Below are 16,433 nucleotides of genomic sequence, written 5' to 3' on the forward strand. Positions count from 1 at the left end.
TCATTTAGTATTAGCGAACGGCTATAGCGAGCTGATCCATAGTAATGATACCGATCGTTGTGCCTCACTGCGAATGTACTTGAATGTTAACATGACACAACTCTGGACAACTCTGATGCCGAGGACAAGGGGGGTAGGCACTGGGAAAAGGAGACGGACAGGTGTTGAAAACTCGGTTAGCCTTGACTGGAAGTGATCAGCCAGTGAAATGCTTGGAGAGTTGGTCAAGTGAGAGTAGAACTAAACAGAGAAGAGAGTGTTTGTATAAATATATATATATATATATATATATATATATATATATATGAGAGTTTTTCTCGAGCAGATGAATTATAAATGTGTTACGGCTGGCTGCTGCCTTAATGCTACAGGTCAAAGGGTCACTGTCATGATGGCTACTTTAAGCGTTAGATTAACATGGCTGTTAAAGGCTGCCTGCGTTGCCAACTTTTATCTATTCTTCTTGGCTGCTGTAAAAGTTGATTTATGCGTTGTTGTCTCACATTGGAACGGGAGAAGGCAGGGGATGGGGGGGTCGGGGGAGAGAGTAGAGTGCCAATAATGTGTGCCAAAACGGATCTTTGACGCACTTTGTCTATGTTTATGTATGTGTGTGGCTGTCTGTGGGTGTGTGTGCGTGTGTCTGTGTCTAAAGCAACAGGGTAAGAGCCTGTGCTCCCGCCTGGTTGAGTGCTACAGTTGAGTGGCACGGCGTGGCAGCCAGTGAGCTGCTGGGACTCCTGAGGCATTGACACGTGTATCCACGCACTGCCAGGTGCATAATGAGGAACTCCATTTGTCCTTGCCCCCTCAGCCTCTCAATATGCATGAGATCCATATGCCCATGCATGCATGATTAACGCAGGGCGGGGTTGAAGCCCCAAATATTGAAATAGAAATATTAAAACATTGAGGCTGCTGATAATAACGGCGGTTAATATTTAATCTGTGTGTGTGTGTGTGTGTGTGTGTGTGTGTGTGTGTGTGTGTGTGTGTGTGTGTGTGTGTGTGTGTGTGTGTGTGTGTGTGTGTGTGTGTGTGTGTGTGTGTGTGTGTGTGTCTTCCCTCATTTGGGGCGAGCTAATGGAAAATTATTTATACATCACAGACCAAATTGTTTTGAATAGTCTAACAAGTTGTTGTCCTAATTAGTTTTTTTCGGGGAGGGAAATGGCAGGAGATGAGGGTGTAATGAAACAGGGGTCAATGTCTTGAATGTCATATCTTTTACGTGTGTGTGTGTGTGTGTGTGTGTGTGTGTGTGTGTGTGTGTGTGCAGGTGTGTTATAACTTATGTGTGTGTGTGTGTGTGTGTGGGGGGGAATGTGTGTTTGCATGTGTGTGTTTGTATTCAGGTGTGTGTATGCGTGTGTGTGTGTGTGTGTGTTGCTGTGGGGTTCGACGTCCCTCCCTCTGCACCCGTTGCCGGTGGAAAGCGGCTTCCAGCTCGCATGCCACATCTCAATTTGTATTATTCTTACTTATTCTCTCACCATCTGTGTCATTTGGTCTCGCTCTCTCGCTCCTTCTGTCTCGATCCCTCTCCATCCCCCCCGCTGAAATGTGCGACCTCTGCAACTTTATTCTGCCCACCGCTGGGGACCCTGCCCAGAGTGCTGGAATGAATATTGATGAGCTCATTCGCAATGCACTCAGTAAAAGGCCAAACACAGACAGAGAGAGAGAGAGAGAGTCTTACATCCCTCCAATCAACTAATACTCCCATCTTGCTTACTCGCTCTCTATCTCTCTCTTTCCCTCTCTATTTTTTTCTCTCTCTCTCTCTCTCTCTGTGACTCTGTCTCTCTGTCTCTCTCTTGGTTTCTCTCTCGCTCTCTCTGTTTCTGTGTGTGTGTGTGTGTGTGTGTCGCTCTGTGTGGACAGCAGTCATCCAGATATATTTATTCACTGAGGGGATTTGTTAGCCTTTGAAACCTGTTCTTTCTTTTGACGACTCTCGCCACGCGTTTCTCATTAGTCGTTCACGTCGCTAATTTAAGCGGGGCGTCGTAGCCATGTGGTATACAGCGCCCATACCACCATCAAATGTGCCTGCTAATTAGCTTCATTAGCTACGCCGCAGCACTGTTCAGCTTATCGCCGTCTTCACTATTTCCTGACATAACTCATAAATACGGGCAATAATTCTATATTATCGTTTATCTTTGTTTGAAGGTGTTGTGTCCTCGTTAGCCTGAAAATTTAAGCTTCTAGTGATACCCAGTTGGTTAGGGTTAGAAATAGGAGGTTTGACATAAAGGAAAGGTAAAGGAAAACTCGTAAAGGAAAACTTTAGTCTGAAAGCATATTTCACATGTCAAAATATATCACCTGAGTGCCTCTGAGCAACGCTCTACCCTGACCTCCCAGAGACGCGGGGGTCAAGTCCAGTCACTTGATCTCCATGCCTTTGACCTCCCTGTGCAGACCCCCAAGCCCAGGGTTACATTTCCCATGAGGGATCTGCCACCCAAGTCTGGGAAAATATTGACAGGGTCATGACTCTCTGGGAGTCCCGGCGTCATGGCAACACATTCCAGGCCTGGGAATTTTTAACAATAAAGCTGACCTGCTTCACTGCCAACGCGTTGTGACAGACATTTTAATTCAGCCGAGGGGATGACGGGGAATGTGCTTCCAACATTCTCCACTGTGTTAGTGGTCAGAGAGGAGACGACTGCTAGCGTGCCATTTGACACCATCATCTCTGCCACCATCAACTGTCCCCCTTTCCCAGGAGCTTTTGTGTGTTCAAATTGGCACACACACACAGACAGACAGACAGACAGACACTCCCTTTACCTTTACCCTCCAAATAGAGTTAAATATTTCATCATTCCAGCATAGCATTACCTCCTTCAATGTTAAGTGGTTTAGCATAGCACCGAGAGCCCGTGCCCCCTACAGAGCCCCCCTCACCCCTCTTCCAGCCCCTACTCAATGCTGCACAGAGCCAGGCCCAGAGGGATCCAGATGTTGGGCTTGTTTATCGACTCGTTCCTCAAAAGAGCTCTGACTCTGTCTCCTCTCTCCTCCCCCCTTTCGCTTTCGCACCACGTTGAAAGAACATTTGCATTAAACTGTCACCTTTATTTTCGTCAGTTGTTTGCCTATCTCTCGGGGTTGCGGCTTCTGGCATGTGTCTGGCTTCTGGCATGTGTCTGGCTTCCGACGCGACATTACACATTAGATATGCCTGATGATAAACATTGCGAGAGATCATCTGCACTAAACGCAGTGCTTTAGAGACTAGACGAGGAGACTTCACAGACTCGGAAACTGCAAAGCAAAGTGATTTCAATTTCCTCCCCCACCTTAACATTTACATTTAGATGAAAAACAACACACCCCTGCGTTGAAATACAATACAGACGGGGGGGAATCTTCCCCCGCTAAGTCTCTTTAAACACGCAGCAATATTTCTATAAGATAAGTGCGAAACTAATTTGCTGGCTCCCCCTTGTATCAATGCTGCCCTGCTGCTCTGTATCCTCTGTTTACTTTGCTCAGTGGTAATCCTGCTAAACTGCGGTTGTCCCAGCATGGGCGGCATTAGGGCTGAGCTAAGGGGGACTAAGGCCTTGGCCCCCCCCGTTGCCCCCAAACTAATTCCGCCCATGCCCAACAGGCTTAGGTTTCGACTACAGCCGGAGGTTCATGCTGGTTCATGCTGGTGTTTGATCACGTTAGATACAGAGTTCGGCATGTCTGGTGTATTTTTATTGAATCGAAGTCGGTCATGATGGGCAGATCCTAATTCATCGGTTTAATTCCAGAGCATGCTTCAAGCATGGCGCCCAACCCATGTACAAAGTGAGGGAACGTGCGATGTTATCCATCCCCAATTCCAATATCACAGCTCGACCTGTATGTATTAGAAGGGCAGAGAAAAGTGACAATTTGGCCCACTGGCTGTGTTTAGTATTTCAATTTATGTTTCATACTTCCCACTGAAATATTCATTAGAACCATCGTTTTGTATTAGACGGCCACATGGTAAACAATATTAAATTGGGGCCTTATATAGTATTAAGTGGGTGTCGTATGAAGACACAACATAGTGTGAAATGATTGTGTATAAAGTCTATACAATCTCTCAGTGTTATTATTTTTATTCACTTTAACACAGCGGGCGGGGCAGAGCCATTACCGTCTGAACGGCCATTGTGTTTAAGGCATAATATATTGACTGGTCATGCCTTTCTCTTATCTCGCCCCCCTTCCAGAGGACTGGTGTGCATAGGCAGTCATGTACATGTATCGGAATAGCATGGTTATAGGATCCTCATATGAGTGTATTTATATGTGAAATTGGTGTAACCAACTGCAATTACAGAGCCGGCTGTTGTTTACCCCCGAACAGCCGCGTGCAATAAGGCAGGGTTTCTCTGTGCCGGTGATAAACCTCAGCCTGCTTCTCTTTGCACCAAATTATAATAAAACCAGAAACGACTTTGTGTATGTGTGGGTGTGGGTGTGAGTGCTTCTTTGGCCATCCATCCATCCATATATGTTTGTTTGTGTGTGAGACACACACACGCACACGCACACACATACACATACACACACACACACACACACACACACATACACACAGACACACAAACAGCACAGGTGCTATATTGGGCACAGAGAGAAGCACACAGCACACCACAAACCTGCGAGCATGAAGCATTATGGAAAATATGCTGCTTTAACTCTGCGGAGAACCCATGTAGGGCCATTTCAATGTGTTCCTTCAACAGTCTCTATTGCAGTCCTGCAATTTTACAATTTGTAGTCACCAGCGAGCTCCCTGCTAAAGCAGCCAATTTCCAAATGGGCCTTCCACTTTTTCTTCTTCCCTCCACTTGCCTGACAATGAAACGGAAACATTATCAGAGCCCGGCGGCGGTGGCAACAGCGGCCATGGTAACTACTGGTTGTCATCACGTCCTCACCGGCTTCTCTTTGTCATGTATTTCAGGTCCACATCCCTGTGTGTCATTCCCCGCTCAAAACCCCGGCTACTTCCAGGGTGATTCCCCCATTACGACGCCTTGTGTGGGCCCCGTAATGACAGCCGGGGCCATGAACGATGAGCAGCTGGGCCGCTCATCGTTCCATTTGCAGGGGCACACGCTCGTTCGCATACGCACTCGTTCGCATACGCACTCGTTTGCATACACACTCGTTCACATACACACTCATTCACACACCTGTCACACGTATCCTCGGACAACCACAGCCCAGCTACGTACAGTATGTGTTTGTCGCTTTCTCTCTCATTGGCTGTAGCATTTAATCAGAATTCACCATTAAAGAAATTGATTAGGGATTGGTTTTGCGCTTGTAAGACGTGACGGACAGGTGTCTTGTTTGTACTCCCGTGTTTCTGTCCGTTCCGGTATAGCTGCCATAATATGATCTCCAGGCTCAGCCAAGGGACTTATAATATCATCAAGCAATATCCGTCACATTAAATACCCTCACAACTGCCTGACTTATGGCTTATAAAGGCTGTAATAGCTACTCAGAAGGAGACCGCATCCGAGCAATATGTGGATTAAAAGTAGAAGGGAAAAAATTAATGAAGTCAAGATTGATCAAGAGAAAGATGGACGGATAAAAGGATGGATGGAGCGATAGCAGCGTGGAGGGAGTCGCTTGTAATCAGCACCTGCTTGCTGACTGGTGGGCTCTCTCCCTCTCCCTGTCCCTCCCTCTCTCTCTCTCTCTCTCTCTCTCTCTCTCTCTCTCTCTCTCTCTCTCTCTCTTCCTATCTCTATCTCTCTATCAATGCATCTCTCACAGTGTGTCTGTCTTTCAACGTGTCCACGCTTTGCTGGTCTCATGCGCGTCTCTCTGTGTTTGCGTCTTGCACCTATCTGTTCTTTTTTAAAAACCCATTACATTTTAATCTCAATATATTATAGTTTCCCCTCAATGTCACTGAGCCTGCATTCTCAAGTACACACAGAAATTAAATATAGACTTCAAAGATTTTCATTGGGAAAAGGTTCCTCGTCGCTCAAGGTGCCCACATTAATGCCAAAGTTTGGAATCGGAAACTCACAAACTTGCCCGCCACGCTCTGCAATGTAGATGACATGTCTTGATTATGTCTTGAACAGCTTGAAAGCAGGGGAGTGAAAAATGGCCTTTCGCAGGTAGTTAGGATTCTATTTGTGTCCCCCCACCACACCGAACGACCTCCCATTTCCAAAGGGTCGGCGGTGGGGGCGGGGGGGGGGTGTTCAGCCGTGCACCTTTTAAATCCTCCTGCCTTGCTCATCACATGCACTCACGCAGCGACTAAACACAGCCAATTACCTCCCACATACACTCCTCGGCGAAGTTCATCCCGTTTACTCAGTGGCTGTGCACACCGGTGGCGGGGCCCACGTGTCCGGGGGTGGGGGGACGGTGTCCTTCCTGCGTCGGATGATTAGATCCCCTATATTTTCAAAGGAGGGTGATACTCTGTAAGGTTGGGGTACAAACAAGCGGCACTGGGGTTCCTCTAGCGGCCGGGGATTTATTAACTCATATTGTCAGCAAATGCCGTTGCTGTGCCGCACTATATGTTTGGTATGGCACGTGCGTGTGTGTATGTGTGTGTGTTAGTGTGTGTGTCAGTGTGTGTGCACTAGCGTGCTTGTTCCCTATGAGTTTTGCTGAAACCATGCTTTGGCAGGATGTAGTTTTCCCCTCAGAAATCAGCCGCTCTCTGAGCTGTTAAATCACACTGGAGCCAACCTTGGAGAAGGAAATTAATTACTTTCCCCCCCTCTCGCCCTCTCCTTCCCTCTCCTCCTCCTTCCACATTTACCCCCACCCGCCTCTGCATTCACTCTCATGCTCTCCCTCTTTCTCCCCCTTTTCTCCCCTGGCGTTCCCTTTTCTCTATGCATGAAAGTAGTGCTAATATTTCATCTCTCTCTCTCTTTCTCTCGCTCTCTCTCTCTCTCTTTCTCTCACTCTCTCTCTCCTTTTTCTTGTCCTGCAGTTTCCTCTTTCTTTCACCTTTTGCTTCCAGCTAAATGTCAGCTGCATCGCTCCTGTGATGATGCCTGTATTTGTGTGCAGTGTACGCGTGGGCTTTGGTTAATTTGGCTTTTAATTTTCTATTGCATTACCTCTGTTCGGCCCAGATTTAGTTTAATATTAAACAAATGGCAAGAGGGAACGTTCAGAGGTTCTTAGGTGGTTTGGTTGGCGCGCATTCAAAATATGGATTGAATTATTCTATTTTGTTTCCTCCTCCCTCAGGTGGAGATGGAGGACGTGGAGACGGAGGACCAGCGCTACAGCCTCTTCCTGGACCTGCTGGGGAGCGCCCGCAAGTGGGAGGAGTTTCAGCAGCTCATGCTCCTCCTACAGGCCTGGCCGCCCATGATGCATGAGGAAGTGTAAGAGGTTTTATTTATTTTTTTAAGATTTATTTTTGCATTTTCATGCTTCATGATAGAGTGAGATAGACAGGTAGGTATCGGAGATGAATCGAACCCGGGTCGCTGCGATCAGGACTGTGCCTTACGTACCCCAGTGTAAGATCTTTTCTAATGTCAAATCAATAGCATAGGACTTTTTTTTTTCATCACATTTGTTTTGTTCGCTCGCACACAAGTGTCACACGCGTTCACGGCCGGTCGCCGGGTGGTGGTTCAGCGTTTTGATTAGCTTATCGCTTGTTTTTTTTGTCGCTATCTACTCTGTGTATCTGTGCAGCTGCAGCACCCTTCAACGCGTTGGCTCGTTAATGACACAAATTACTGTCAACAATAAGGTTGACAGCGATGACAAACGATTGGTATTTCAACAGTCTGATCTTCTTCTCTTTTCTTCCGAGGCTTTGAGATTTGGCATTTGGTTACCGAAGCGACTCTCTGAAGCGAACAAATTCAGAGGCTTGTTATGGATCGCCTGAAAAAACGCACGATGGCACGGCGCTAATCAAACGCATTGATTAGCATTGTGCATACTCCCTTTTCCGCGGCCCCTGGGATAATAGAGCTAATGAGCTCAGCCCCCCCCCCCCCCCGCCCCCCCCAGAATACCCTCTGGCGACGCCGCGACCCGCCTTATTGTGGAGAAAGGTCTTACGCAAACAGGGGTACATCTGCAGATTGTAATGGCTTCTACCCGAAGAGCGCGTGATTGATGTGAAAACGAGAAAAAGCCCACTTTAGCGGGGGGGGGCTTCGGAAACCCAAGGTGCCCCTGGAAGCAGCTGGTGAATTACAAGCACCAGTGTGCATTGGCAGTCGTATGGGTAAGTGCTTAATGATTTGATGGCTCTTCCTCTGCGCTGCTGTGCTCACTGCGAGAACGAGCACGGGGACTGCAGCGAGAGGGGGGCGGGGGGGGCCGCCGGGAAGCGACACAGGCTAGCGCGTCAGGGCTCGGAGTTTGGCCGGAACTCGATTTGGAGAAAGACCAAGCTCTGTTACCGACTGAAACTTGGAATTGGAGTTTTAATGAGACAAACTGCTCTCACACCGGAATCACGCCGAGAGCAGTGGTGTAGTGAATGAATGTATTATTAGGTTATGTTATAACAGTCCAAGCAAGCAACTCTGGGCAAATAGCCAGTTAACCTTGGACCACTGCATTGTTCGGCGAGCCATAGAGCTAGTTTCGATGCAACGGAAGCCACTCGGTGAGGTGGGAATCCGATTTATTAACATGGGGTCAGGGTGACCTGGAGAAATAGACGTTTAAATGTGTCTCCTGTAGGATATGACGGGGTCAAAGGGGTGGAGGAAGGAGCAGAAAGCGCTAGGCACATAGGTTTCAGGAGTGCTAATGCTATCGTCTAAAAAAAAAAAAAAAAAAGAATGGCAGAAAAGTAGCGAGAACCCAGCAGGAAATCGTCAGACATTTCATCAATCGGAGGAGCGAAATAGCCCCCCTCTTTTGAGTGGTAGATGAGACAAGAGAATGGAAGAAGACGGATGGTGTAATCTAGTGAGTTGAAAGAGATTGAGCGTGCACAAGCGCGTGTGCGTGTGTGCTTTTATGATTGCCGCTGGAGTCATCGCTGGGCCAGTGCATAGCCCCCCTCCCCCCTCTTTCTTTCAACGGCCAACAGCGGAGAGGGAGGGAGGGATGAGGATATTTAAAATAAAATGTGCACCACTTCATTTTTTGGTCACACACTAGTGTGAAGGTATTAACACCAGAGCCATTAACACTTGTAAGGCAAAGGTGTTTTCAAATTGCTCCAAATTTCGCCTCCTAATTGTCTCTACTATTTACGCACCAGAAAGGGAACAATGAGTCAAAACTTCTAAAAGCTTTTCATTACTCGATGTTCAAGTTTAATTTATTTCCTGTGTGTGTGTGTGTGTGTGTGTGTGTGTGTGTGTGTGTGTGTGCGAGCATATTGTGGTACTCAAAGCCTCAAAACTGTTCTGAATCATTTTGCTGCATCACGCCTAATTTTGCTGCATCCTGCTGTAACGCGCATGAAAGGAGAGAGAGAGAGAGAGAGGGAGAGGGAGAGGGAGAGAGAGAGAGAGAGCTCTCGCTCTCGCTTGATATTCATTCAGATCCGTGTACAATCCGTCCCACTCTGCCTTTTTATCTGCTGCATTATGCTTAAGCCATCGCAGCACAATGCTAATGGGATCAGCCTGCTGAGGTGAGCGCAGGTTAAATAAAAGTCACCGGCGGCGCCTACGCCGGCCTCACCAAGGTAATCCACGTTGTTGACGCGCGTGAGTCGGGGATGACGGCCCGCCTGGCCCTCCAAAGAGCCACTGTGTTCCAGCAACCTGAACAGATAGCCTCTTAAGCCTCCGAGCTCCTTCTAACGGGCGGACCGCGCGGTTCATTTGTGTTTGTTTTGCGAGCGCGTGTGTGCGCACACCGTGTGTCACTCCCCTGCGTGCGTGCGTGCCCTTCCCTGCAGAAACATCACAACCTCGAAGGCTGAAGTCGTGACGTGCTCGGCGATGACTCACGCCTGACTTTTACGGCAGATTTGGCTCTCGCACGGAACACAGCGATGTCCCAGCTCCCCCCCTTCCTCTTCCAACCCCCCCCCTCCCCGCTGATGAGACAGATGGGGGAGGCAAGCAGCCCTAAAATGGACACTTCCCTGCTCCCATATGCCCCTGGTTTCTCAGACGAGGACGAGGGACATGACACTCTGTAGTCGCGGGAGGTGAAGCGTGTCCGAGCCGCCGCAGACTTGAGTCCAAGAAATAGGTTCCCAAGTTGTGGGCAAAGAGGACACGTCAGATTAACCTCCCACACCCCCCCCACCTGCCCTTTGCTGCTCCTTCCTTGTCCACCTTCTTACTTGGCACCATCGCTGTGTGTATTTGCTATTTACTCTTTAGTCATCTAGCAGACTTTTAGCAGCTTTTAGCCAAAGCCACACACAGTGAATCCAGGTCTTTTTGAGGGGGCAGGTAGAGAGTTAGGCCCACCCTGCACAATGAGGCTAAGGTAGGCTGTGGACGTTGGGTAACAGCTTTAGTACTTTTCGGCTGGGACTCAGTTAGACAACAGGCTTTACAATCATTGAAATGCCTTTCAAACGGTGGGACTGACAACAATCTTTTAGCTTGTAAAACAACATCACGTGATTCTCAAGGATAAAGTCATCACACTCTTTTTGTCCGCTGCTCTGAACTCATAGCTTGTGATGTTGATCCAACGTTCCATTGATGGTCTTTGAAACGGACCACTAATGAGTCAGTAGTGCTAGCTTCTGAGCGAGGGCTCCACGACTAATAACGCCAGAGATGGGCGGAGTCTAATTCAAGGGATATTGCCTTGTATCTTAACAGAGTCTCTGTGGTGGTTGGGCAAGGGATAGGGGTGAAAGCCGACACAAAGAAATCCAGATTTTATATTTATTATCCTTCTCTTGGACACATTGAGAGCTTATTATAGTAAATAGGAAGAATTGGATTAGAAGGAGAGAATAAGCCACTCTGCTCACACACAGTCGACAGCTGCTAATGTGCTTTAGATCATGTGACCAGACCCCGTGGAGTCGGTTTGTCTTTGTGTTGTTCAGCGGTGTGAAAGATCAGGGTCTGCGTCAACAGAAACAACAAAAACATTGTTTCTATTTGGAAGCTTACTGGTCTATTCCAGTTGATTGCATTGTGTCTATAAATTATTCTGTCTTACCCAATTAATTACTCATACACCACAGGGTAAACATCTTCTATTTTACATTGCATTAAATTTCTTATCAACCAGCCACACAAAACTAGGAGGGCTCAAAGTCTGCCCAAAGTTTTATGCCAACAAATCCTAGAGATTTTCATCAATCTTCGATTGAAACTTTGCAAAATTTTCCTTGCTTTAGTAATATATTAAACAAATCCTATTAAAACTAAATATTTTAAGCGGTATAGAAAGTGTTGAATATTTTAAGTATAGTTTTAGGCAATTATTTTATGCCCCTGTGGATTTTCTATTAGTCTGGCCAGTGATGGATTTGGCATCTTATTTTGGGTTGGAAAAGTACTTTACACTTTGGTGGTCTATTGCCTTATCCTCACAGTCTCCGGTCAGAACCTTTAAAGGAGTGCAGGGACATAATTAAACTAAACATTTAAAAAGGACAGTTTGCCTTGTAGTGCATTCCCTTTCAACACAAGAACTAATTATCAAGGTTTCCAAAAAACAAAGGTATTAAGCCAAATTTGGTCAACTACTTCCTCAAGTCCTTCAACCTCATCCTCAACCTCATCCCAATTAGCTTTTTTTTGGGGTTGTTGTTTTGGTTTTTCCCTGACAGATCAATTACAGTTTGCATGCAGGATTTATTAGCATGAATTAATAAAGACCCATTGTGTTCTCACTGCTTTTCGGGCCTTCGTAGGGGCATAATCTTTCGCAAGAAGTCTAAGTAAGGCTCTTAGGGGAACCGTAGAAGCCAAGTCTCACAAGTCACCGCTGGCAGCTGCCTCCTAGCACAGAGAGAGGGGGCTATTATCCATCACTTAGATGTTTAATATTAACTCCATGCGTTTATAGGCAAACGGCGCATCTCCACGTTCCCTTGTCAAACCCGGCCTGCGTCTGCTTGAAATGCGCAGCCCTAAAAAACAATTCCTCCTGTTCTGGTATCTCCTAAGTGCTTCTACTCCTTGTAAGTCTGGAGCAGGCATGCGATGCGACGCCGGGACGGCCCTACTCCTATTTTGTGAACATTGTTGTTCTCGCTGCGGTCGCGCTTTGTTTTTGACAGTGCCGGCAAACAATTTCCTGTGTACCTTATCTGTACAGTATGTTTGTCTTTTGAATGTCAACATTTCACCTCTGGTCCTTGCCTGCCTCTTGTGTGTTTACGGTAGCATAGAAAAGGCCATGTTTCGGGGGAGTTTAGGAGTGCAACACAATTAGTGTGGGCCTAGAGCTGGGAATATATCTAATGAAATATTCTTGAGAGTCCCATCCTGAGATGAGGCTAATGCATCTGTTACAAAAGTTCCACTTTCTATTGACTTCTTCGATTACAACGCAATCACATCGCCGTTATGGGAAGGGAAGTACTGTGTCACGCATAAGCAGAAACACAAAAGAGCATTCTGATTGTGATCCCCACATTCGTTTTCCATCAAGTTTTCTGTAGATCGATTACACACGCATACACCCTTACATTCACATGCACAGACCTACGCAAACGCATACAAAGACACACACACACACACACACACACACACACCCTCACACACACACACCCCCTCATGGCAGCGCCGTGTGTCCACAGGGCGGGCACGGAGCGTAACCCCTGGGTGGTCCTGAGCTCAGCGCTTCTGGCGCTGGCCCAGAGCCCGGAGGTGCAGGTGGACCTGGGTCAGGAGGTCCTGTCCATGGTCCGATCCCTCTACAGGACCAAGCACAAGCTGCCTGCAAAGGTACTGCCCCGTGCGTGCGTGTGTGTGTGCGTGCGTGCGTGTGTGGGTGGGTGGGTGGGTGGGTGGGTGGGTGTGTGTGTGTGAGCAGGTGTGTCTAGGTGTGTGTGTGTGTGTGTGTGTGCATGCGTTAAAATATGTGGGTCCCTGTGTGTGTGTGTGTGTCTGAGTGTGCAGGGGGTGGCTCCATTCCATTCTTTGATGTCTGCGTGCGAGCGAGGGATTAAAGCGTACTTTATACATTCTCCACATGGTTTGACGTCTGAGCCCAGTCTTCCAAATGGATGTGCAGTGAGGGGTGTAAAAAGTAATCTTGATGTGTTTCCATAATGCGTTCAAAATTTGAAAACAATGTGAAATATGGGGCAAAAACTATGACGTTTGTGCTACACCGTACTTTAAGAGAAGCTCAAAGTTCGTGAGGGAATGAAAAACGGGTGTTAAAATCTGGGACCACTCGCTTGAGGGGAATGCTAATGTGAGGAGTTGAAACAAAGTCACACTGAGCACAGTGAAGGTGGAAAATGAATATGGATATTTTGCAGGCAATGAGATGTCGCTTGAAGTCAATGCCAGCCCCGGCTCCTGCTCTATTACTTTTTTTTTTTATTATAATTCCCTTTTTTTTTTTTTTTTTTCAAGAATATCCCAGACTTTGCCTGTCCGCATTTCAATAATATAACCTCAGCCCGGAGGCCCACTTGCGCCCGCCCAGTATCCAATACGGAAAACCCGAAGCTATTAAGCTTGTAACCCATAGAAATGAGTTTGCATCAGCTCAAAGCCTCCAGCGATGTAGTTTGGACGCTCACCGCTCTTTGATACCTAATGCTATTCATGCCGCGCCGAGGCGCTATAAGTGGTAAGCCCCGATGCCGTTCTGTATGTCTTGCGCCGGCTGACTGGGATATTAGTTTAGCTCTAATGCAATTCAGAGTGAATCGGGCTGTCTCTGTGTGGCTGTCTAATATTGTAATATTGGCGTGGGGGGTGGTTGGGGGTGGTTGAGGGAGGGGCAAGGGGTGAGGTTGGGGGGTGGGGGAGAGGGGAGGGAGGTGGCAGTGGCGGTGGCTTTTACTCTGGCCTGAACAGCTTGATTTTTAATCCTGCGGCGATGAAGCCCGCCGAAGCATGCGGGAGCGGGGAATTGTTTTACGGTGTCCATATATTACAGTGGAGTAGTGCGCCCGACGACAAAGTGTGTGTGTGTATGTATGTTGCCCGTTTTGTGTGTCAATGTATATCGGAGCGGGTGTGTACGCACGTGCACCTCTACCCTCCTTAAAGCAGTGTGCCAGCGTGCGCACATCGATTAACCTTCACTGACTGTTCTTTGCTCACTCTCCTCCCCCCCCCCCCCCGCTCCGCCCACCCCCCCTCCCCTCCCCCTATTGTTCTGGCTTCCACTACTTCTTTTTTTGAACACTTTCAACATCTTTTGTCTTCTTCTCTCAAATGTCCCCCCCCCCCCATCTCCTCCGTCCCTCTATTTCCCCTCCATCACCTCTGTCCCCTCCACCCCTCCGTCCCCTCCACCCCTCCATCCTCCAACCCTCTGTCCTCCACCCCTCCATCCCCTACCCCTCCGTCCTCCACCCCTCTGTCCCCGTGCCCTCTGTCCTCCATCCCTCCACCCCTCTGTCCTCCACCCCTCCGTCCTCCACCCCTCTGTCCTCCACCCCTCTGTCCTCCACCCCTCTGTCCTCCACCCCTCTGTCCCTGTGCCCTCTGTCCTCCACCCCTCCACCTCACTCCCCGTCCCCCACACCCCTCCACCCCTCTGTCCTCACACCCCTCCACCCCGCTCCCCGCCCCCCACACCCCTCCACCCCTCTGTCCTCCACCCCTCCACCCCGCTCCCCGTCCCCCCCACCCCTCCACCCCTCTCCCCGTCCCTCACACCCCTCCACCCCGCTCCCCATCCCCCACACCCCTCCACCCCTCTGTCCTCCACCCCTCCGTCCCTGTGCCCTCTGTCCTCCACCCCTCCACCCCGCTCCCCGTCCCCCACACCCCTCCACCTCACTCCCCGTCCCCCACACCCCTCCACCCCTCTGTCCTCACACCCCTCCACCCCGCTCCCCGCCCCCCACACCCCTCCACCCCTCTGTCCTCCACCCCTCCACCCCGCTCCCCGTCCCCCCCACCCCTCTCCCCGTCCCTCACACCCCTCCACCCCGCTCCCCATCCCCCACACCCCTCCACCCCTCTGTCCTCCACCCCTCCACCCCGCTCCCCGCCCCTCCACACCCACACCCTCCACACCCCTCCCCAGTGTGTGGGCCACATGGCGGCGGAGCTCCAGGGCCAGACGGGCCTCCAGCAGCCGGCTCTCAAGCTCATGGCGGAGAGCGGCGACGCGGGGCTGCTGCAGCTGACCCAGGACCAGATCAACAGCATGAGCGAGGTGGGCGCAGCACACACGCAGGCACGCAGGCACACACACACACGCACACACAAACACACACACAGACACACGCATACACACATAGACGCATGCACGCACACGCACGCACGCACGCACGTACACACACACAGAGCGCGCACACAAACAGACACATACAGACACACACACACTGCCACTGCAACCCTGTCCACACAATCAAAGCACACACGGCCTCATTATCTTTTAAACTATTTTCGTTGTGACGTATTTGATCGCTTTGGATAAAAGCAGTTGCTTTCATCCAAAGCGATTGACGGCGAATTGTCCAGAACCCAGAACTCTCCAACTGGTAGTTGGAATGGACACAGACCACATTATCCTACACCACCCCTCCCCCTCGCACCGCACTAGACTATCCAGGCCTAGTAGCATGAAACGTATCCAGCAAGGAATCACACAGCTTTTCTTTAGCTTTTGTTCTTTCATGGGTATTTGCAATGCAACATTTATTTATACCGTCGGCGCAATCGACCCGTCGGCTGCCAATGGTTTGAATTATATTTACACTTGTATGTGAGTGTTTAAGAGCTGAGGAAACAAGGGAGATTTCCGGGGAAATTACCCCCGGGGGTGGAAGGGGGGCTTCAGTCTCCGAAAAACAAGATTATAAAAATGAGTATGTGACTAAATGATAAATGACCGGACGAGACAGACACTTTTTTTGCTTTCTTTTTTTTCGCCCCCCCCAAGTTTCATTTCCGCAAGTTCTGCTGTCCTAAGCGTTTCCCTGAATATGATCTTTCAAGCAGAAAAAGTGAAATCCAAACTTCTTTTTGGTTGGTTTGCTTGTTTGTTTGCTTGCGTGCGTCCCTCTGTTTCCCCTGTTTCGGGGAATATACTGGAAGATCGAAGGGAATAGGATAACCATTTGTAAAGACGGTAATCGGATGAAGAGTGGGAGGAAAGTGGGGGTCTGTTGCCGGTAAACAAAAAAAAGAATAATAAGGCAGCGAGCTCAGGAGCGCTAGACACCGCTCGTGATTTACATGCGAGCACGCCAGCCCGCGTCCCGTCTCTCAGTGTCTGCCTTAACAACCACTCACACACCCTTAAGGCTCAGTTATGGTTCCACGTCGACGCAACGCAACGATCTACCTACGCTTCGACGCAGTCGTGAACCT

The 16,433-nt window shown here is 49.0% G+C and overlaps 1 protein-coding gene across 1 annotated transcript in view; it reads left to right on the top strand.

Moving 5' to 3' along the window:
- LOC311364260 (NBAS subunit of NRZ tethering complex-like) overlaps positions 1 to 15,678 on the top strand; it is a gene marked incomplete at its 3' end in the record, with an annotated part of 28,178 nt that extends 12,500 nt beyond the window's left edge. Inside the window, exons 3-6 of the mRNA XM_084484256.1 lie at positions 7,252 to 7,391; positions 12,722 to 12,869; positions 15,142 to 15,273; positions 15,664 to 15,678. Of these exons, the coding sequence (XP_084340382.1) occupies positions 7,252 to 7,391; positions 12,722 to 12,869; positions 15,142 to 15,273; positions 15,664 to 15,678 (435 nt within the window). The remainder of the gene's footprint in view (positions 1 to 7,251; positions 7,392 to 12,721; positions 12,870 to 15,141; positions 15,274 to 15,663) is intronic.
- Between the last annotated feature and the right edge of the window lie 755 nt (positions 15,679 to 16,433).

Source organism: Micromesistius poutassou (assembly GCF_964030765.1).
Source record: "Micromesistius poutassou genome assembly, chromosome: 19".
Classification (NCBI taxonomy): domain Eukaryota; kingdom Metazoa; phylum Chordata; class Actinopteri; order Gadiformes; family Gadidae; genus Micromesistius; species Micromesistius poutassou.